This window comes from Leptidea sinapis, chromosome 14, assembly GCF_905404315.1.
Source record: "Leptidea sinapis chromosome 14, ilLepSina1.1, whole genome shotgun sequence".
Lineage (NCBI taxonomy): Eukaryota > Metazoa > Arthropoda > Insecta > Lepidoptera > Pieridae > Leptidea > Leptidea sinapis.
The window spans coordinates 12,023,215-12,048,450 of NC_066278.1; the positions used below are offsets into that span (position 1 = coordinate 12,023,215).

General features: G+C 32.3%; 1 protein-coding gene across 1 annotated transcript in view; it reads left to right on the forward strand.

The window, feature by feature from the left end:
* Window positions 1-8,570: 8,570 nt before the first annotated feature.
* LOC126968015 (zinc finger protein 177-like) overlaps window positions 8,571-25,236 on the forward strand; it is a 70,159-nt gene continuing 53,493 nt past the window's right edge. The window contains exon 1 of the mRNA XM_050812796.1: window positions 8,571-9,077. Within this exon, the coding sequence (XP_050668753.1) occupies window positions 8,889-9,077 (189 nt within the window). The 5' untranslated portion in view covers window positions 8,571-8,888. The remainder of the gene's footprint in view (window positions 9,078-25,236) is intronic.

The window sequence follows — 25,236 nt, forward strand, 5'->3', positions numbered from 1 at the left end:
GGTGACCCGTGCTCGTTTTTAGGTTTAGAGCGCTGCTCACATTTTAAAAAGGCATACGAGTTTTTTCGATGGTGTGGTATCCTATCCTCCTGGAAACATCGGCATTACAACGCGCGGCGCACGGTTAGAAATATTATAAAAAATGAATAAAAATAAATAGATATTGAATAAAAATAAATAGATATTGCAAAAAAAACAAAAGGTAGGAGATCCAATAATTTTTTAAAATAATTTTAAAGGCTGGCAACGCTCCTGTGATTCCTCTGGTGTTGCAAGAGAATATGTGCGGCGGTGATCACTTAACACCAGGTGACGCGTACGCTCCTCCTTTTTCATAAAAAAATAAATGCCTAATGCAAATTAATCCAAGCTTCACTGCAGCCCTGAAGCAGTGATGCGACGTCTAACCAGAGAACGTACCGCGCTAATACGCTAGAATTTATATGTAGACAGATCTCTTGACAAAATGATGATTTAAGATCGTAGAATGATGACAGATGAGTAGATGAAGTATTTTGATTTATAATTTGTTGTATTATAATACTCACTACTCGAAAATTATTCGCTACGCTCACGTTCCGATACCTATATCCATATATTTCTTTGTTGTGTACTATTTACTATAACTTAAGAGTTCTAAATTCATCTAAATGTTTTTTCTTTCAATTTACACACAATCATTAAAATTCACAATCATTCGAATTAAAATGCTTAGCGTGTCACCGGCCTAAACGTCGAGGCTACAAAGTCAAATCCGATTTATCTGCTTAGTGTCCGATGTCCATCCAAAATGTCACTCCAATGTTAAACCAGAATGTATTCCGAACTAAACCTTTTTTATTTATTTACCCAAGCGTTCGAGAAATAAACTTTAATACTGCATTAATGCTTGAAAATATTTTTAACAATAAAGTTATATCACCAATTCATTTTCGAAACATTAAACATATATTTACCTTTAATAATAATATGAGCAAAATTTTAGTCAAGTTGTTAGTTCTGTTATTCGTTTTATACAGACAATTTTCTTTGCAATGGCTGTAGTTCAATGATGATACTTCTAGAATACATTAGAAATTATGAGATTGACCCGTAATAAACTTTATAGAAACAAAACATAAGCAAACTTTTAAGAAAAGGCTACATTATAAAAATGTTCTTTACGTGAAGTCATTCAAAGTTCGTCAAACCAACAAGCTTTAGTAAACAATGCAATTGTCCAACCAATAGTGAGTAACACTACCGAACAATAAGTCGTCGTCAGTAACGCACGGCTTGTGGGCGGCACTGCAATAACCACGCCTCCGAACCGCCCATAAGCTTTGTCCCGTGATTTATGGACATATTTTTTAAATACTTATTAATATAAATCGGTCTGTACTTTCTTATTGATGAGTTTATCATGTCTGGGATCAACAGGTGACTGCAATAATAGCATTGAGATGCATTCGCTGACGATAGATTGCAGACGAAAAAATTTGCGAAGCGAGCAACGGTATTCCACTGAATAATTTTATATAGACTTTTATCGTGTTCTGTTATCAAATACAATGAGTCGCTTTAAAAACAATATAATTTTGTGTAGAAATGTTATTTGTTCATCATGTTTTGTAACTCGTTTTCTCTAACCGTTATCAAATTAAATATCTATCAATAAACAAGCAGCCATAGGAAAAACTTGGTTAAACATTTATAACATAATCATAACATATTTTGTATGAATTTTAATATATTGCTATAAACCTATATTGGTAGTGCTATTGTAGTCAATCATTTATAGTTAAATATAGCTCCACAATTATATAGACAAAAACAAATATGTTTGGCTATTATTTTATTATTGAACGCTCAGAAAACACTTGATATAATTAAAATTATTATTATGAATTTTCATTGATTGAAAAGAGCATTGCTAGAAATTATAAGAAAAATTAGCAAATTTATATTAAAACCAAAAACTTGTCAATTGATAATAATAAAAATAAATAGTTAATATAGTCAATGGAGATGATTAAATTGAGACATTAAAATAAAATTTCACAATCATTGAATTCAATTAATTGACACCAAATATTACATCACACAAAAAAGTCCAGGCAAATTCATTAGCCGATATCAAACAAACGCTAATTAAAAATACTGCTCCATCGTTTTTTTTATAAAACTGTTTTAGAATTTGAACTCTATACTGTTAAGTTAGAGCTCAGATTATGTTGTAGCCTATAATAGATATAGGTTTTGTTGCAAGCAGAGGTTGATTTCTTTGTTGTTTGTAATTTAAACTCTGTCAAGTTGAGTTAAGGTTTAATATCGCTTTTGTGAATGTTGGATATATGATACAGATGATGTCGATGACCGAAACGCACCTGGCTGTAACCGCAACGAGACTTCTGCTCTGGTGATGAATGTGTCAGAGTAACCTGTAAGTTTTATACTTTGTGTGACGAGCGTGGAGCTTACTTACTGGTTTTTTTTTTAGTGACAATAAATGACGAGACGAACAGGACGTTCAGCTGATAAAATTTGATAGAACCTGCCCATTAAAATGTAGTGTCACTCAGGATTCTTAAAAAACCCAAATATTCTGAGTAGCGGTACAGTACTACAGGTGCGCTCGTCACCTTGAGACATAAGATATCCCATTTTCCCAGTAATTTTGCTAGCTACGGCACCCTTCAGACAGAAACACAATAATGTTTACACATTACAATGAACAATGTTAACAATGTTATTCGCTGTACTTCTACGAAACGGCCTGATAGTTTTTCATGAAATTGTTTATGTACAATTGGTATGTAGAGAATACCAAAATTTTTTTTATTGCAATTTTTATTTATTGATATAAATGGCAATACAAAGGCAATGCAAAGCTTGCAAGTGTGCAAATTTTCTGTTTTTGGTGTCGAGACACTTGGACCTTGGGGCACACGCGCGGAGAATGTACAAAGTACTATAATAATAAAAATAATAAATCTTTATTTATCCATTAAAAACTAATTCTAATGTACAAATACTGTATTATAACGAAAGGTGCCAATCTTAGGGAAAAGTAAGCAGAAGTTATCAACGCGCCCCAATAGGGCTACCTACTGGAAACCCAAGAACATAAACACATTCTCATAAAACATTATCTCACACTGTGCCCATGAAATATATTTAATATAAGTTTGTTTAATATACAATTTATTTATAATTTTAACTTTACTATGCCGTGTTAATTTACAAATACGAAATAAGTTAAATGCTGTACATTAGGTATAATAGTAGTTTTAGGTTAATACCTACTGTAGATTTAGTTTTATTGTAAGTAGTATTATCTTTCCACGAGAGCTGCTGCCGACAAACTACTTACGTAGTTTGGCAGACTATACTTATGAAATTCGTAAAGGCCACTGGAATAAATGAATAAAAAAAAAACTGGCAGCTTTTTCAGTCGACAGATCAGCCTAGCTCTCCAACGTGGAAATGCTGCCAGTATTGTTGGTACACTTCCAGATTAAACTTCATGAAATCATATTAAGTATTTAAAAAAAAAGTTATAACCATTGTTTTGTTGTTAACAAATATATATAATAACAGTTCAATTTGCTGAAAATATAAATAGAGCGATGAGACCTAATTGAACAGGAAACATCTATTGTATAATGTGAAATAAATAAGGATATTGTAACGACAAAGAATAACAAATAAATATAAAGAATTACAACAATATAACAATATTATTACAGATCAGACTATTGTGTAAGGAAAGGAAAATGAATAAAAATATAGACATAGAAGTGATATAGACATATTTTTATTTCAGATTCTCTTTCAAACCTAAAGAATTATTAAGAGAAAAATTTAAGCATTTGCATCTCAATATATTCTTGATTATGGTCTTTATGTACACATTAATGACATACATTAAAGTACACATTAACACACACTAATGTAGCACATTAACGAATTTGCTAGAAACTGTGACAATCATAATATTAACACGAGGAACATAAACTTTTTATGCCTACCACTCGGTTAAGTCGAGTTTGTAAGTATTTTATTGGGCGATGTATATGTTTATACAATATTTTTATTTTTATGAAAATAAGGGACGAGACGAACAGGACGTTCAGTTGATGGTAAGTGATACGCCTTGCCCATTACAATACAAATGCGCTAGTCACCTTGAGACATAAGACGTTGAGTCTCACTTGCCCACTAATTTCAATAGCCACAGCGCCCTTCAGACCGAAACAGAATAATGCTTACACATTCCTACTTCACGGCAGAAATAGGCGCCGTCGTGGTACCCATAATCTAGCCGGCATCCTGTGGAAAAGAGCCTCCCACTGGTAAATATGATCCCAGAAAATGTACAAAATAAATGTGTTACGAAATTCAAAAATGTTGTTTAAAAAACGTTTGTTACTATGAAAGGTTACTATAAGATGAATGATTTTCTTAATGATACAACAAACTTGGAATGGAACGAAATCCCTCAGGGTACTTAGTTATAAATTATATTGTACTATATTGCATATATTGTACCGGAATTAAAAAGCACGCTAATTTTCTTGCACCCGTTCTTCTCAGGTCTGAGGCACACTATTTCGAATGGGTGGTAGTTTTTACGTTCAGTAAATGATTTTAAGTCGTAATTTGAATACAAAATATATGAAATTATATTCTAAATATTATTTATATAATAAATGAAACAACAGAAGATACAAAGAAAAAAATTATACCTACACAGTAGAAATGATTTAAATAATTAAAAAATTTAATGAGTTCTTTTAATGTGATGTGAATGGCTAACTTTAAGTAATGACTGATGCTAAAAGGTGTAACTACCGCTCGGCATATGCAAATGCAGCATATTTTGCAGCATGTGCAACAATTATGGTTTTCAGCGAAGTCCATTGCGACACAGTTCGCGATGTGTTTATAAATAAATACGGGATCTTCGATAAAGGATTGGTCTCCGCTACGCACTAACTAGATACCGCACTACCTAAGAACAATAGCTTTTTTATTGCGGCAATTATGCGACAAGATGCTTGTGTGCGTGGTATCTTGACACTCAATGGCATATGGCAACTTATACGTTTCGTGGTATTTTACATTGAAATTAATAAAATACAAAATACTTACTGATTAAATATGATCCCAGTGTCTTTCTTATTTCTTGTAGTATTATTTTTACAAAGTTTTACTGCTCAATCCAGCATTTTAGTTCCAATTATTAGCAAAGTTTAACAGAACATGTGGCACGTTAACGTCACAACTTGTTGGAGACTGGCTCGAGTACGCCCATCTGGGCTTTGTATTAGTTGCCGCACTTTGCGACTACGCCTGCGGTATCTAGGTTTGTACCGCAGCGGAGACCCATCCTTAATCTAAGTACGGGATAATAAAACACACACAATAACTAACACTAAGAAAATACAAAAACACCGAATAGAATACTGAGCGTTGAAAATTATACAGAATTTCCAATTTTCATAAACTATGCGCTCCCTAGATATTTATTGCTAACTTTTATTAGAAGAATTTTATTAGAGTATATCTGATATCAAAGGATGTAAAAGAGTACGGACTTCCAAAATGAATAGTTTTTTTTTAAAAAGATGCCATACTTCTCAAAACAATTGGCGATATGACATTAGTCGCTTCGTTCAAAAACGTCTTAATGTGGCTTGGGGGATTGGGGATACCGACATATTAATAGCATACAGTTTTTTCTTTATGAAAATTAGGGACGAGACGAGCAGAACGTTCAGTTGATGGTAATTGATACACCCTGCAAATTACAATGCAGTGACACTCAAGATTCTTGAAAAATACAAAAATTTGAGCGCCAATACACTGTCACCTTGAAACAGGTAAGATGTTAAGTCTCATTTGCACAGTAATTTCACTAGCTACGGCGCACTTCAGACCGAAACACAATATTGCTAAATGCATTACTTCACGGCAGAAATAGGCGCCGTTGTGGTACCCTATATTCTAGCCGGCATCCTGTACAAAGGAGCCTCTCACTGGTAAATATTGTGTAAAAAAGAGTATTTTTGCATACTCTATTAGTGTAATAGAGTTCGCCGACATGTACGTACGATGTTATTTTCTCAAATTTGATTCCTTTATAATGACTTTTGATGTCTTTTCTAACGTTTCAGAAACAAATGGCGCTCTGAGATTGAACAAGCGGCGCAAGAAACTCTCCCAGCATTCTTTTTTTTCGCGCTTTTTATTAAAATATACAATATTGTACAGACATTGCTATTGTTATAAAATAATTATAATCTAGTCCTAGGCTGTACGATAATAAGATATTCAGCTGTGGAGTAGGACGATTTACGACAGAGACATTTTTAAATAAAACAATTAAATTTTAGGTAACGCCTCAATAGTGGCTGGGACTTTATTAAATGTGAATACATTTAACCTAAAAGCTATTATGTGTCTTATGAAGCCTACTATAATTAGTAACAACCAATTCCTACAAAACAAATCTTATAAATATATTAACTAATACTACGACTTCATAAAATTAAAACTATCATTACGTAGAAGCGTACCATTCCTTATTTCTAGTGATATAGTAATGAAAATCACTATTATATGCATCCTGTGAATCTTTCCAGGTGTCAAAGATGTGTTCAATGAGTCTAATAACAGCCTATAAGCCAGATAAGCCCCTTATTGTTCAAAAATTTATAAAAATTCATTCGTAGTTGCTGAAGCAAAAGTTTTTAAAATAACTGATAAAAAACTCCCAGTCCATCGTTTAAATCATAGTAACAACCTTTCCAGATCACGTATCAGAGGGATGTGATCTGCAAAGGCCTCGAAACGTCGAGTTATCTAAAATAATAACATAAATGTAACTTTTACGAAAAATGTAATGTAAACACAGTTATATTTATACGCGTTTTAAGTCTTATAAAAAATTATGTAAGCATGTTGTATACATGTAAGCATAGTTATTTATAACACATTTTAGTTAAAACTACAGTTTCTTTTAATACATTTTTATTATATCCTCATTTGTAACCAGCATTACCATCTACTAAAAAAATATCACATCATCATAGATTTGTAAGTCTGATATGGAGTATCGATTTTAATGACTTTATAGCACTTTACCAGTGGGAGGCTCCTTTACCAGTGAGAGGAAGGTACCACAACGGCGCCTATTTCTGCTGTGAAGCAGTAATGTGAAGGGCGTAGCTAGTGAAATTACTGGGCAAATGGGACTTAACATAACACTTATGACACAACTTAACATTTATGTCTCAAGGTGACGAGTGCAATTGTAGTGCCGCTCAGAATTTTTGGGTTTTTCAAGAATCCTGAGCGGCACTGCATTGTAGTTGGTAGGGCGTATCATTACCAACAGCTGAACGTCCTGCTCGTGTCATCCCTTATTTTCATAAAAAAAAACTTTAAGCGAAACTTCTGTGTGAAAACGCCTTTACATTAAGTTATAAATATTTTTCACAAATATCTTAGGATTGCATTAAATGTATTTTTATGCGAATTAAATTTTGATTTTAATACATTATGTCAAGTAAATCAAATTAAAAGCTTCAGGCCTTTACAGCTTAAACATTGTATGCTGCAGTCACTTGAAAATCGACGACATATAATAGATATCTTAGATAATTTATACGCCTAGATAGACTCTGACAACATTGAACACGTTGAAAAAAATAGCAGCATACAGTTAACCTCTATTTTTAATTTAACTTCCAGGTAAGACGTCGCTGTCGCTAAAGTCATGCGTTTCTAACAGCAGGAGGCTCTATCTAGAGGTAAGAAAGATATCATGACATTCTACAAAACCATTAATGGAGACATTTAATAAAAGGCCCCAGTTTATAAGAGAACTAAAAAAAATTAATAATAATTACTAGCATAGTATGTATTTATTTAATTTACAAAAGTCGTATTTACACTGAATCACGTTGTAGTTTTATCTCGCATTTACAACGCTTAGTTACACTAAGAAATATTTTTACAGTTAAGGTTAAATAATTAATGTTTAATATAAGACTAATAGCGTATCTTTATCAATAATTAAAATAATCAACAATATTTCCAAAAGTATATGCAAAAATAGTAAATTTCCGTATTACGATCGAAATGTGCCCATAGTCTAATAATGTAACGTAACCGACACAAATTTACAAAAAAAAAGCAATAAAGAGCTCCAATAAAACACGCATTACCAAAAGGCATTAGACGCGCAGATGTCAAAATAAAAAATTGAACAGGTAGCATTAAAAAGATGTTGGAATCAGGTGTATGGCGTGAGGCTCCACGGCGCTCTGTGTCGGGCGGCGCACTCGAGCAGGTGCCGCCTATGGAGGGGGCACCTTACCACACGTCTTACAAACTTGATCCTACCCAACGCGAGCCTCTATCCACTTGTAATAAAGCTTACAATCTCTCAACCTAGCTGCACTAGCTTGCGGTAGGGCCATACTCCTCTCCTTTTTATCGAACAAAAAATGAACTGTAAACGCGATCACGGCCGTACCTAAGGTCAATGTTAGCGCTTCCTTCAGTGCACGCTCAGAAAAGATCGCGCGCGCATCCTTCGTAGCACTACCGCCCTGAGCGTACATATAGTGCTAAATCACGAACAATATCGATGAGGTTGAACGAACTCTGAAACAGTGTTTTATTTGAGCTAAGGGCCGTGATTAATTTATCACGACGGCTCGCTGGCCGATCGATCACACGCGCTGGTGACATTGGGACGATAAACCAGATCCTCTTCCCAATAAATTATTTATGCTCATTAATCGCGATGAACGCCCGGGACATTCCTGATCGTAATTCATGTATGACGTGTTAATCTGTCGGGATAATTGAATAACTTTTGGATAAGTGACTGTGCGATGGAGACTCTGGTGCTGATCCCTCAGGAGTTGAGCCTGGCGTTGCGACCAGGGGGTGCGAGAGGTCGGGAAGCTTCCGTCAGCGTTTGGTCTTCCACAGAAATTCAGAGAGGGGCTTTGCTGTATCCATTCCAAGGGACGATAAGAATAGATAAGCTACATGTTTACTCCTACGTGCCTGACCATGATGTAAGTATTCCATATTTAATTATAAAACTGATTTAAATATTTTTGTTTATAAACCAGTGTTGGTTTTTCTGAAAAGTTAGTTTTGTTTCCTACAGGATAATACGTTCTAATACGACATTAAAATTTATTATATCTGCTTAAAATATTTTCGTTATTATTATATTCTAATATGACTCATAACATGTCAGATTAAGGAATCACAAATAACTATTATCTAAACATTCTCGCTTCGATTGTAAATTCGATTCATAAACTGATAAGTATTGGCTTAATGAATGAAACTTTTATCTTTTATTTTTTTTTTATAAAAGGTATTGGGTATAGTGTCACAATTTAATTAAATATTTATAAATATGAATTCCATTATTTATTAATATTATGTTATAAATTGCAATTATAAATAATGATATATAGTAAATATATATATAATAGAGATGAACAGTGATTTTCAATCTCCTAAAGCATTTTCGATGGTATCTAATTAAATAATTAATGCAATTTAATAATTCAAGTTTATATTGATTAAACATTTTGAAGACTACAAAATATTTTCAAATAAAATAAAAGTTGAAGAAAGGTATTTCATCAAGTTTTTCGATGAAATCTACACAGCGTAGAGATAGATACATGTACGTATGAAAACTATGAAATCTCACAATTTTATTCAGATTAAAATATAGTAGATGGCCGGTTTCGTTTACAGATGTCTTCGATGATATAATAATTAATGCATTTTTACATTTGTAATTTATATCGATTTTCAACATTTTGATTATGTCATGAAGCCTTATCACAGAATAGGTATGTATTTTAAATCTTACAATTTTTTTTCAGATGAATAAATAGTAGAAATTATGTATGCTTTACAGATGTCAAGTTTTCGATGATATATATATTAAAAATATAAAATAATGAGTGCAATTTGATATTTTTAATATACATTGATTAAAATTTTTGAAGATGTCATAAAGTCTTACCACAGAGAAGGTACATATTACGAATGGAATTAGACAAATTTTTGTCAGATGAAAAATCGTAGAAGATAGGTGTGCTTTACAGACGGCAATAATAACTCAATGATTTCTAATAAAATAATGTATTTGCATACATTATTTTATGTTTATTATTTATATTAATACAACATTTTACTAAAGGAATTTGTACACAATTATATTTATACCTATTGTGACATACTCTCTATGAATATTGAAAAAAAAAAATTGTAATTTGTAAAAAGAATCTCGCCTTTATGAATTTTTTCTCTTGTGTCGTGTAGCCCTTGTTCTTGTTTTATGCAGCCCTTTTTAACACTAAATTTTGTAAATTTCATATTAAGGTTGTATACAAAGTTCCACTATTTTAAATTAAAAATGCGGGTACATTAGATATCCTCCTTATATCATTAGAGTTAAGTTCCTGTCTACGCTTGAGTGTTATATACACTTCGAATTAATGGAACTCAGTATTAATACATTTAATACGGCTTTCCATTAATTTCAATAATACACTTTTAACGGCACTTCCAGTTACAGTTCCGGAAAAAGTGAGCAAAGGTCACGGAACGTCGGGCTAGTTAAATAATAGATTATAAAAATGTAACTTTTACGCAAAAGCCTAATGTGAAAATACAGCTATAATTACACGCGTTTTAATCCTAAAAAAAGTTTTTTATTATAATGCGTTACACTCGCATTAATAAAAGAAAATACTAAGACATTTCATATTAATAGAGTGCTGAGCGCAGTTTGGAGTTCTCAGGTAGTTATTATTGTGATGCGTCACGACTTAGAAATATTGATACTGTTACGGGAGATGGTGTCAATTACTATCAGGGGCTTCATCTGCTCGTTATATCGTTTTACTGGTAAATATTTATTTTTTGAAGAGGAGCAGCACATAGCATATATACATATAGGTCACCTCATGGCATGTGATCACCCCAGTCCAGACCTAATGAAGCGTTGATTAACCGTACCTACATATGAATTAGAAAACTGAAAACACTTTGGTACGTGGCGGGCGAGGATTGAACCGAGGACTCCGTGGTGAGAGTCAACGGTACAACCTATTGTGCCATTGACTCTTACATATTATAAGCATTCTTGTAGATTTTAGTCATATTTTTATCGCACTATATCGTTAAGTAGGTATTATTATTAAAATCCATTGACGTTCAATAAACAACTATACTCTCAATCGCCTATTAAAAGGTCGTCAAAAAATGTCCGAGCGGCGTTGTATATACGTATATAATAACTATACGGATATTATTAAAAACCTTCATTCAAATTAACACCTTATTTCGTGGCATTAATGTTTAAAGTCTAATGTATACATTCATTATTAATAACACTACGTCACGTGGGAGACGGATGCGAACACGAGGCAAGAATATTTTGCTGTAGCAATTGAAATGTAATTTAAAAAGTTATTTAAGAAAATGATTAAAAACGTCAAGTTCGATAATTTTGTTAATTTAAAGTAGCACTTACTTGAAATACAACACTCCATCCTTTTAAAGTTTGGATATGCTACCATTTGTACAGTTTTTCACCCAACATGATGTCATTGCGTGGCGTTGTATTCAAAGCGCGGTCAAAACACAAAACACAACTGAACCAAAACTCTGCCAAAATAGACGGAGACGACAGAGTTTTGTCACAGACAATTTTTGAACGTCATTGTGAATCTCATTGTTTATTGTACGTTAATGTGCATCATAAAAATTTTTGATACGTTTGCTTAACTCTGATATGACTCCATCCAGCATTTTATAAATAAACAACAGATGTCACTGTCAAGAACTTTGAAAACGATTCTATTTTTAAAGTGCTCTACCGGAGTTTCGGAGTTTTCAGAAGTGAGGAAATAACTTTAAGTATAAAAAATCCTCTACAAATTAATTATTTAATTAGCATTGTAGATTCATTTGAAGATATATTGATCCTTAGTTATATAAAGCAAAGGTTAGTGTGCAAGATTTGAAATATCACTTGTCCAATAGCGGTTAGTCATATCCGAATGATATTATATTCGTCTGGTTTTTGGTAATAATATTATAATTAACGCAACAAATGAGTCATAATGATTAATTAGAATTTGACAGTAATTTCCTGTGGCTATTCGCTTTTTATCTTTGACGTAAGTTTATTATTGTTTTATGATACAATAAATAAATCAATTAGTATATTTATTTTGGTGTTTAGCGTGAGATAGGTTAACTGATTATACAGTTGTAAAAAAATATTTATAATAATTATTGAGACTGCCCACACGAGATGGGCAGACGAGTTGATAAAAATAGGTGGTACCTGCTGGTCGCACATACCTCAAGATAGAGACACATGGTATTCTTTAGAGGAGGCCTTCACCCTCACTTGACGAGGGGTTCATGCAAACAAACTTATATTATTATTATCCAGACCTAAACAAATACAAAATAAATAACATCATAAACTTTCATTTAATTATTTTTTTTTCTTTTGTAAACTATGTATGTATTTTACTTTTTTGCATGAAATAAAAGGCTTATTATTATTTTTTTTTTATAATAATTATTGAATTTGTTATTTTAAAGTGATACTTGTGGGATTCATTGTACAAATTAAATTTCTAACCAAAATTTCCCATCATCGGTCATACATTTTGTTTACAAATTTAATTTGTATAATTATGATTACAATCATTGAATTACTTGCCAGTCAAATCAAATCAAATCAAATTATTTTATTGCAAGTCACATTTTACAGTAGGATGGTTGGTACATTAATAGGTAGACAACATGTGACGCCCTGCAAGGGCACAGCAACGTTATACATAAAAAAAAAAGAAGTCATATACATTTTTTACATTCTTATACTATATTGTAACTAATTCTCACACTTGTTATTAAAAAATTCGGGTAATTCGTAGAAGCATTTTGAAACTAAAAAAATTTTAAGATGTCTTTTAAATAGAGAAGGCTTCTCTTTATTTTTAATCTCGTTTGGGATGTGATTATAAATTTTTATTGCCATGTGGTGAGGGCTCGATGACACTAATGACATACTTGTAGTACATACAGTCTGATGTAGCTTGCCGAAAAAGTGGCTATATTTACAAGTGGGAGGCTCCTTTGCACAGGATGCTAGCTAGATAATAGCCAGGGCCTATTTCTGCCATGAAGCAGTAATGCATAATTGCGTTTCGGTCTGAAGGGCGCCGTACTTCACTAAGTTATTGTACAAATTAGACTCAACATCTTGTCTCAAGGTAACGAGCGCAATTGTAGTGCCGCTCAGAATTTGTGGGTTTTTCAAGAATCAAAATACATTGCAATGGGCACGGCGTATCAATTACTATCAGCTGAACGTTCTGCTCGTCACATCAAAACTGGCAAATCAGCAAGATGCTCACGTGATAGACGATAAAGCAGCCATCATCAGCCAGTATCCATGGATATCCGCAACACCAGAAATCAACAGATACGTTACCAGTACTTGAGTTTGGAGTAAGCTGAAAACCTTGAAGGTCTAAGTCGTATCGGCTCAAGAATACTGCACCCGGTAATTGATTCTACAAAGTGACTGTGCGAGGCAAAAAGTGATTATAATAAAAAGACTTCTTAAACTGACAGAGCAGACAATATTAAAGACATTCCATTAGAAGGTATAGATAATTATAAAATGCAACTGAATCGATTACTCGTAAGCAAGTGCACCATTTAATTTCGTGAACGAACTTTCACCGAATGGACAGGTTTTAAGCCATAGTTAGCGATGTGATTTCGTGTTTTGGAAATATTGTATTGTAGCTTTTAGCCGAGTCTAAATTTCGGGATATTTTGTACTTTATATCCTTTACTGTACCCCTCATCACGTTTGTGATTGATTGAATAGTTGTAGTATGAAAGCTTTATAAACAAATCCACATTTGCAACTATAACTAGAAAGATATATCTATAAACATCCAGTGCTCGTTTAACGTGTAGATTACTTGGCGTTGCGTAGAGACGTCGATTCATTCTGTGTCTTCCACCGCATTTATCACGGAGAGTGTTGCGAAGAGCCACCACCTTCAGACACAAATTATGGTATCATCCCCACCATCTAGATGTGTGGCGTTCCCCCACAATGCTGTTTTTAACGGAACTTTCATCCAAGCACAACAAAGCTGTGGAATGAGCTTCCTTGGATATGACTTGGGTACCTAAAAAAACTTTGACAAAAAACAGTACAACCTTATTTGATATCAGTTTTTTTTTGGTAAAAAGTTTGTCTTTCAGGAAAAATAGCATTTGTTGATCCTATTATCTTACCTACTTATTAGTAAAAGTACCTCTATTATTACACTAGTTTAGTATTGAAAGAGTTACTAACAAACATTAAGACAGGGTTACTTTAACAACCCATAATATTGTAATGAATCTGTGCTATTTTCTTGGAGAAAATTCTTGCACAGACAAACGTTACCTTCAAATCGTCAAATGAGTTAATATTCGACTTTTAAAATAGTTATGTTAAAAAAAACTTCCATTAAATACTAATAAAACAATGATAATGAAATCTTACGTAATATACTTTAATAATTTTTTCCGTGAGATCAGAACTCAATTCGATGTAATTTAGACAAACGAACAATACAGTTAATATACATAATACTGTTTTCGTAATTAATTTCACTTCGTTAGCCTTTCATTGAGTACGCCACTGGTTTGGTCCAAGCTATAAAATAAAGCGATAGATTTATATGGATAATAATATTTTACACCCCTTAATAATTTTATAATGCTATTAAGGAGCAAACTTAAACATTTCATGGATTTGGAAATTTTGATATGGAAATTTACCGCTCGGGGATTTATTGGGCCAAGAAACCAAATATTTTCATCTCTGGTAAAACGCTTTTTACGGAGTTTCTCTTATACTGTCGTGGGTGAAACTATAGCAGAACACCAATTAATCGTTTATACACCTAGAGTGGATTCAACAGCTTGAACCTTTGCAAAATATGATTTACTCAAGCCAGATAGCCAATGGCAACGGAAACTGTATTGAAAAACACTAAAATTGTTTTTTTTTTGAAATCCTATTGTACATGGGTCTAATATTAATTTTATTTAATCAAGGAATTCTTATACATTATATTTTTGAATCCATATTTTGTGTAACACAATATCAGTTCTAACCCAGATCCTAGCAATTATACGAGAAGTAAACAAGAATATATGAGAGCTACATTCTAAATAAACTTTGAAACAAAACCCTTTTTTGGCACTTGACATAAGCGAATCAAACCCGAACAACAACAAAGTAAAAACGACAGTCAATTCATTTCTCAAATAGCTTATGACTTAGACCACATAATCTAGTAGCATTCTTAAACTTTTCGACACTCGTCCAACGAAGCCTTTATTACGAAGCTTTCTGTACAAGAGGCTAATTACAATTGTCTGGAATATTTTGACAACGGCCATTTATAATAATACCATGCCTTTAATGCTTTTAAAAATGTTTCGATTGAGTTCTAACTCGAGTACAGTGATTAAGATTAATTCTGGGTTCGTCTTTTTAAATGTTCGTATTTATGCATCCGTTGCTTCTAAGGTGAATAAACTGGTTGGCAAGTTTTCATTTGAGTCACCTAGTTGAAAATAAATTTTAAAGTGAAACGTCTTTAGGCGCACTTTATTTTGATACTGAATGATACTGAATCGTCACGCTTGGTTTTGAAATGCTCCCTCAGGTAAATTAGCCTCGAGTCAACCAAGGAAGTGCGATCGGTGAAAGAATTATTTACCAGAATAATCTCTAAGCCTATATTATTATAAATATTGTAAACAATACTATATAATGTTGTACCTACTTCGTTTTATTAATCTCACTTTAAGGAGTGATTCATTTAAAGTGAACTTTTATGATGGTGAATCTTTTATAACGTACCCCAAGCCCAATGCTTGGGGTAAGTAGACCCAATACTAGACATTAAAATAATAATTTAATTTAATTAAACGATTTTGAGCAAGCACTTAGTAGCTGATGCATTATTTGGTGCAAAATATATTATTATAGATTTAAATTCGTTTATAAAATATTGGTAAGATAGGGTACAGTCGCCAAATAATGTCCCCTTTTTGTAAAAACCAAATTTTGAAAAAATATATCAATTGAAGTAATAAATCAAACATAACAGTTAAGTTGAAATATTCCTTTATTATTTTGAACAGTCTTATTAATACCTTATATGAAATATTAAGTAACTTCGTCTTAAAATCGTCCTTTAATCTTGAAGTGATGCTTTTCGTGATCTCTAATACAGTATATTCTCTATATTTTGACATGTCAGATTCTTACTCCGCGACAAATGACATGTCATTATATGATTATCTTCTATTGTCAACGTGTATCGTATTTCTGTTTAATTTTAAGAGTCATTAAGGTTGGTGTAATGTTACATTGATACTAATTTCACACGTTTTCTTAGCAATCATCTCGTAAACAAAGGAGCCATGATAATTTTATTTACAATGAAATTACAATGATTGTATGAAATTGCAATTTATGGAAAATAAGCGACTACTTCTTTAATATTTGTAAATTTGTAAAAAAACAGGAAAGGGTACTACAGCTTATTATTTTATATTATAAAGATAATGTACTTTACCCAGGGTTAGGGCCCCATTTTAATGACGTAATAGTGACGTCAAGCCAGGTATTTCAAAATCACCAATCAAAAGTACTATTGGCAAACTGTCAACTGTTTCTGACGTATGTCCTTGCACCAACATTGAAAAATTTCTCAAAATATTTTTCAGTACAAGACTTGAAAATGTTTAAAGTACCCGTGAAAAAATTCACGCCACATCTTGGTAAAGTGTGAAACAAAATACTTCGAAACTCCTAAATATGAAAGAATAGGTAATATCGGGGAAATTGGGTAAGTTAAGTGAACGTAATCTTTAAGTTTTTTCTGTCTTACGTGATTCCTACATAAGAAAACATACCACTGTAGACCACTGACACCGTACATATAAGGCATTAACAATACAAAGTAAAAACCGAATATGTTACCACATTAGAAGAGAGTACTGCATTGTTAGAACACAAAAGCGAAAGTTCATTCATACCTTGAGATAATTGTGTGTTTCACTGAATATTGCGTCACATTAGTTTTTCATTTGGACGTTGAACTTGCATGGAAATATGGTTTTTTGATATATGATGAGCGCCTTTTCTTTGCGTACACCAGACACAATTATAGCCTATATATTTCTTGCAATTATATACAACTACCCGCATTTTAAAATTATTTTCTATCATAGTTGTTCTCACTTAAATTTTGTTAAAAGAAGCTCCTGTTCTTTTAGAACATATAATTTTAAAACCTTTTTACATTAATTAAAGTCATTTTTTTCACATTTATCTACCTACATTACGAACGCAAGTCTCGTTAAAAATGTCATAAAATTTTGTCTTTATTAAAATTCAAAATAACACTTTAAACTCTCTTAAATAAAGATTTTAACTTAGTTTATTTGTTTTTAAAAGTCTTTCTAGTATCTACATCATCAGTTATATTTATTACATAACTTATCTTAGGCTGAAGTTGAGCAGCTTTGATCCTAAGGTTTGTTATCCAAATAGTCAAATTTTTTACAAGAGGGAGCAAACGCTTCGAGGCTCACGCGATAGGGAATGATGAGGCAACCACCCATGGACTGATTTGAGGTAGGAGTATGCTAAGGAGGAATATTTTGAATGAAAGTACTATAAACTTATCAGATATAAAAAGTGGCTTTGAAATAACAGCCAATAATTGACTGACAATCAACTGAATACTGAATTAGTAATAAAAAATTAAATTGTCCCTAAAGTATGAATCATTAGTAGTAAATAGAATTTGTATTCAATAAAGAATTAATAAAATTTATCTGTAAACGTTTTAAGATGCTGGTTTATGTATATTCGTCTAGATAGAGCCTCTTCCTGCTAGACAACCGATGAAAACAGGCCAGATTTACAACTTTAGTGTGCGTGACAAGCTGTGTCTTACACTTGCTATTTGTATATCACTTTCTGTTAGTGTGCGTGCATTGCTCAAAATAGAGGTTAACTGTCAACCTCAATTTCTTTCAATTCTTTCACAGACCACCGTGACAGCACAATCTATCTTGATTCTAGACAAAAAAAATACATGATCTAAGAATAATACCCGTAGTAACATTTTAATGCTTTTCTTTGGTGAATTCTAAATGAAAAGACTCATGATTCTACCAGGATACCATAAATGTTAGGAGTATTAACTTCTTGGTACGTATTTGGATGTCTTTATCTACTATGTGTACAGAGAAGCAGCGTTTCATTAGGATGTTATCGTGCGAGAGACAACGATGCATATTTAGTGCACGCGAGTTGATTTTAATCAACGAATGATTTATTATGTTTATTTATACATTTCAATTCTCGTTCGCTGACCCATAAGGTAATCTGTATTAACAATTCTTCAGATTTGAACTTAACCCGTTATTCTACTCTCACTTTTACTGTTCAATTTACAATATTATCTTTGAATAAGTTTAAAGTCAAACATTTATAATGAATAAAAAATATTATAAAACAAAGTCCTCCGCCGCGTCTGTTTGTTTGTTCGCGATAAACTCAAAAACTACTGCACCGATTGTCATGCTGTTTACACCAACGGATAACGTGATTCACAAGGAAGGCTTAAGTTTATACTTTGTAAAGTTTTTGTTTATATTTTTGTACACATTTAAGGTATTTGTGAGAGGTGTCGAAAAAAAATAAGCCACCTGGAAGCTCTCAATGAGAACGATGTCCAATACCTTTGACATATAACAAAATAATGTATAGCGGACTTGAGTATCTTCTATAGTTCTACAGAAAAATCCGCGAGATCATGTGTCAATCTCTTAAGCATAACATATATATTCATTTCAATACTTCAAAAAATTGGAAATTATAAAGCGGTTATGTAAAAGCTGTTTATACAAATACGATATTAACCCCAGTTTATTAACTATATATCTTAAATCATTTATTTTCGATGGCTTTAGACTACATTATTCACGTACACTTAGCTACATTATTTTTTTTTCTATTAACAGACCAGCGTCTGTCGGGTCATTTAGTAATAAATAAAAGTCAAACCTTGCTCCGGAACCATTTGTGTTATCGTGAACATAACCAAATAATAATCCACGATATAAAAACAAAGTAATAAAACTGCTAAGACCAGAATTAATACTAGGGCTCAAGAAATGATAAGAAATGGAATATGAACATAATATCGCTAAAATATTCGTTCATAATCGTAAAAAGGTAATGAAAGAAGTTTATCTAAAGCACTTATTACGAATCCATATTGAACGAGTATAGAATATAACTGCGGATAGTTTTGTCGTTTGCGGTATTCATTTCTATGCAAGAACCAGGTTTTTGTGATAATATAAATGCATGGTTTAGTTGCCTAGTTTAAATATGAGTTTATGTAGGAGATATTAATTTTGATAATTAAATTTTAACAGTATTGTAAAGATATGTCGCAAAGAATAATTGAGACTGTGTCTCGGTCTGAAGGGCGCCGTAGCTAGTGAAATTACTGGACAAATGAGACTTAACATCTTATGTCTCATGGTAACGAGCGCAATTGTAGTGCCACTCAGGATTTTCGGGCATTTTAATAATCCTGAGCGGCACTGCATTGTAATGAGCAGGGCTTTCCAATTACCATCAGCTGAACGTCCTGCTCGTCTCGACCCTTATTTAATAAAAAAAAGAAAGGAGATAAAATGATGGACTCTGATTTATTACAATAAAATATTTTTCGACTGTTCTTTTAAAACTATTCTAATTATATTTGTTTGTATGCCAATGTGCTTTAGTCCCCAAATGTAAGAATAGAAGTAATATTCCGTTCCACTTTAATAAACGGAGGTGATTTAGTTTTATACTCTTTCGTCATCTCATCATCTCGTAATCTTCTATACTATAGTAATCCATCTTTGTCAGAGCAGCTTTAATAAATTTCCTAAAATTACTTGTACTTGTTTACTATAATAATAAGCCCTAAAATATTGCCCTTTGTATCTTCAAAAGTGCAGAATACTTAATCGCCGCAACAACAGATGTACTGTAGTTCATGGGCCTGCATTAAATAATTTATATATCTAGAGCCTCTTGCTGTTAGACAACGCATGAAAACAGGCCAGGTTTAATATTTTAGTGTGCGTGACAAGCTCTACGCTACGTCTTACACTCGCGATTTTTTGTAAGTTACAATGTGTTAGTATGCGTGCATTGCTCAAGATAAAGGTAAGTTCTAAACTCAATTTTTACGACGTTTTCACAGTTGTCACAGTATTTCTAGATGTATGTACGAGTACGTAAAAAGCAAATTTGCAAAATTTACTATTTTAGGTTTAAGTCCAAACCAACGTTTTTGATGATGTTATTTATAAAACAGATTAGAATGAACATTAAGTTAAGTTCGAATTATTAATTAAGAACAATAGGTGATTACATTATATAGAAAAGCAACTCCGGGAGGTCATTGTGTTCGGTTGGGTTATCGATGAATCGATATCAATTGAATATCGATTCTATCGACTAACAAGGGACCATCTGTTTTATAGATCTAACTAATAATGCGCTTTTGTTACGAATGTGCGCGACTGTTGGCAATCTTAACATTAGAATCGATAATAGTGTTAATCTATCATGCTTGAAATATTTGATTGTCTCTTGGTCTTTATAAATTATCTTGCATATTATGTAGTGCATCATTATCTTCAAGTTAAGATGTTTTCTCGAGAATTGAATGATGTTTTTTCAGCATTTAATAATAAATAAAACTAGTTTTAGCAAAGTCTACATCGTTAACTATATAAATAAAAAAAATGCTTTCTTTTCTTTGTGGCCGTGAATCTCATATTTTATTAGTTTTATTTATGTTGACGGTGTGACTTATAATTTTGCACATCAGAGCGTTTTTCTAAGAAAATAGTTGTGATGTTACCTTACCGTAACTGGATATATAGATAACTGACAATAGATGGCATTTAAGCCTTTAAAACCAATCAATATATTGAAAACTGGTATTAATAAGTCCACGCCTACATTATTTGTACCAGTTTTGATGTTTTCGCAAACATGGAGATTTCGAGTATGCATTTATTATAACTTGCCACTAGATGGTGTTATAATAACTCTTAGAACTAACTAGTCTAGTCATACTGCATCCAGCATGCAAGCTAAAACCTATTAGTACAGGTCTTTACTAGAGCTTGAAAAAGGAGATAAGCTACCTTTAAAAAATGGAGGGGTTGAAATAGGGGATGACAGTTTGTATAGAAATTCGTCATTATCGAAGATAAAACCATGAAACTATGTATTTAGGCACTTGATAAGAAATAATTTATAAACATTTGTTCGAGCATTTTTAAAATTTTGTGCTACATGGGGATGAAACAGGAGATGATTAAAGTTCACAGGGAAATAATATTAAAGATACTGTCCACAATAACAATGGATATCCACTGTATCATAGAAGAGTGCAGAGAGCAGTTTGTATGTGTTTAATTGAAAAGTATCCTAAAAAATAAAAAATGCTGCCCAAAGTTACTATTAAACGCGCGGATAAAAGCTAGTATTAAATAATATTTTGATTGACATGACTAAACTTTACTTTTAAATATCTTTATTATAATAGTAGTGTTTACATTTAAATAGTTGTTTCCGATATCAAAATCTTTTACAAAACATCATTTACACAATTCCCTAAGTCAATTACAATATTTAATATTCATCACTTAAAGCGTGAAAACGAACAAATCAGCTCTTACAACTTTCAATTCATTATTTATTTAGCTCGATGCAGTATCAGCTATGACCAGACTAGTTAGCTCTAAGAGTTATGTTCCGGGCACTATCTGAACAACGGTGGAGGTAATAAAATATAATTATTTGCAGGAAACCAATTTGTAGCTCTGTGGACTGCTGTGAATTGTTACCAGCTCGTATTGAAATAACTGGAGTAGGCAAGACAGCTGCTATTTGACAGGAGATTTTATGTACGAAGGTATAATAAGATCGTATCATAATATATATAAAATCGCGATACAAAAGTAACTGTTGATCGTAGATGGGTGAAAATTTGAAGTTGTATGTATTTTTTAATGCTGACTCATAATCAAACAAATTAAAAAAATAATTTGGAGTGGACCACCCTTAACATTTAGGTGGATGAGAAATAGATGTCATCCGATTCTCAGACCTAACCAATATGCACTCAAAATTTCATGAGAATCGGTCAAGCCGTTTCGAACGAGTTTAACTACAAACATCGCGACATGAGAATTTTATATATTAGATATATATGTAGTGCATAATATACAGGGTGTAATTGTTAATTGTGATTATTACGCAACTATTATAATATATCAAAAAACCATACATTAAGGATTGGTTTCCCCTGCGCTTCAACTAGATATCGCACTAGCTAAGAACAATAACTTTTTTATTACGGCAACTATTAAATGCTTGTGGCGTGGCATCTTGACACTCAATGGCATCTTTCAAATTTTGTAACATACGCTTCGTGTTATTTTAAATTGAAATTAATAAAATACAAAATACTTACTGATTTTATGTGATCCCAGTGTATTCCTTATTTCTTGTAGTATAAAAGGCGATATAAAAGGTAAAACTTAGAATAACATTTGTCAGAACAGAGATGTCACTTGTCACCTAGAAGACAAATAAAAATAAACAAGCTGTCAACATTTGACACTTCACTCTTCTATTCTTTTATCTTATCTTCTATTTCATAATCCTACAAAGTTGAATTATTATGTCCCGTTAGAACTATCAATAGAACATGGATTTTCAGATTGTCGGTTTATACATTCGTTCACTCTTCGTTCATCATTCACATTTAAACTAAAGTATAACAATACCAAGATAGCGTACTCCGCAAGTAGGTACCCTCGTTGGAAAAACGGAAACGAAAATAACCAAGGGATAAATGCAAGGAGTAAAATTATCCCCGTATAGTTATCCTCGTGTAACACCGTGTTTGGTCGAATACACCATAAGTATTGTATATTTTGTATATATATATAATGAAAATAGTCTTTGTTTGGACTCAATCACACCTAAACCACTGATCGTATCGACATAAAACTACCACCATTCGATGCGAAATTTTATCCTATATGGTTTATGGCTACTATTTTTTTTGTAATTCCTACTTTCCTTCATAAATTTATTTCAGATAAATTTATTAAAGACAAAATTATCAATTAATTCCTCACAAAAAATGAACAAGGATGTCAGCGATCACTTAAAATCAGATGACCTTTGCACGTCATGTACCTTTCAACTTAAAAGTATCTTTAAAGAGCGAGCTAAAGTAACATCTACTTAAAATAAAAAAGTGATAGCTTCAAATGATGCTTTTTATTGAACCGAAATAAATAACGGTACTTAACAAAAACTTGAAAAAAGGAAACAGTCGATCCCATGCATCGTTAGCGAAATTGCATCATGATCATAAAAACGACAATCAAACCGGTGCAAATTTGAAAATTTCACGATAAAAAATATTTACCTGACTCGAAAAAATATCAATGGTCGAGTAGATTGACATGTGGTTTGGAAAAAAAAAAACGATCACCATTTATAGCATAATGCTTTACTAATATGACGTAATTTAATGATGTGAAAGTAGGCTTTTTGTTGAAATTTCGAGGGGCTTTTTATGAGAAAATTGTTGGGACTAAATATATATATTTAAAATATTACCATTTCTGAACAATTTGCTATTTTTTTTAAAGTTAACTTAAAAGTTTTAACCCTCACTCCTGGGTTAATTACGCAAATTAAGTTTGAATAAAAAAATTATAAACAATGCAGGACTCGAACCCAAGACCTCTCGCGTTCCGTGCGAGCGCTCTTCCACTGAGCCAACCAGCTGTAACCTGTAGGTGAAGCCACAACTGAACAAAATAAAATGGCTCTTCATTTACTTATATATTGCATTGCAGTGTAATATTTCATGATTAAGATATAGCTTTAGGTGACTCAATTCTAGTTGTAAAGTTGAGCTTAAAGTAAAGTAGCAAGTAAAGTAAAAGTTCGAAGTAGCAAGAAACAAATTAATCATTTTACAAAAAATATTTATTTACAAACATCCGATTGAAGAAATGAATTTTTATACTTCGCAGCTCATAATTTAGTAATTCTAAATATTGCTTCTTATAAAAAAAACACCTTCAACTATCATCGAACTAATGTATCGTCTAAGTTATCCTTGGTAAAGAACCTGCGACCTTCACTAATATCGACAATCTCAACCAAGTACTGCCACGATCTCGGTACATTGGATCACAGACTCATGAAATACAATCCATATTTAATATCAATATCATGGGAATAGAAAAGTCGCAGAAAGAGCGTGAAGGTTAGACGCATCTCGGGTTACCAATATCACCTGACATGGGAGTGAGCATTGAGCCGTTAACGTTTTGATGTGCGCTGTTGATTATAACAATCAACTCATTTATTTATTTATTTATACATAATCCACGGCTCTTAAAAACATTTAAAAAAATACATATTAATATGATCTGACAGCCAAAAGGGGATTAACATTTTAAAGGCCTGAATTGTTAGCAATCAACACAGTAAAACACCATGATTGTATTCAGTATGTGTATAATATATATTTACATACACAAATATATGTATTTGTGTGTGTGTGTGTGTGTGTGTGCGTGCGTGTATTCGTTCTTATATGATAAATACACAGGATTCAAACTACAAAAAGATAAACACTAATTAACTAGCACGAAATGAACTATTTTAATAAGATCATAAAATTATGTTTCGACTAATATACTTAATATCTCATTGTTGAATTTGAGTTTACTGAGGTGGAAAATATCAACCGAACTAAACCTATTATTATAAGTTTTATGTAACCGAGAAATTGTTGTGCATAATTTGACGACACCAGAGGAATAGGAATTTGGAATATTTATTGATATACGGTCTTTATTATTATACATTTTGAATATATGAAGACGTATATGCTTTTATCTACACCCATGCTTGAAAGATTCTAAAACAGTTAGCTTATTGTCAATATTAAAACACCCAATCTC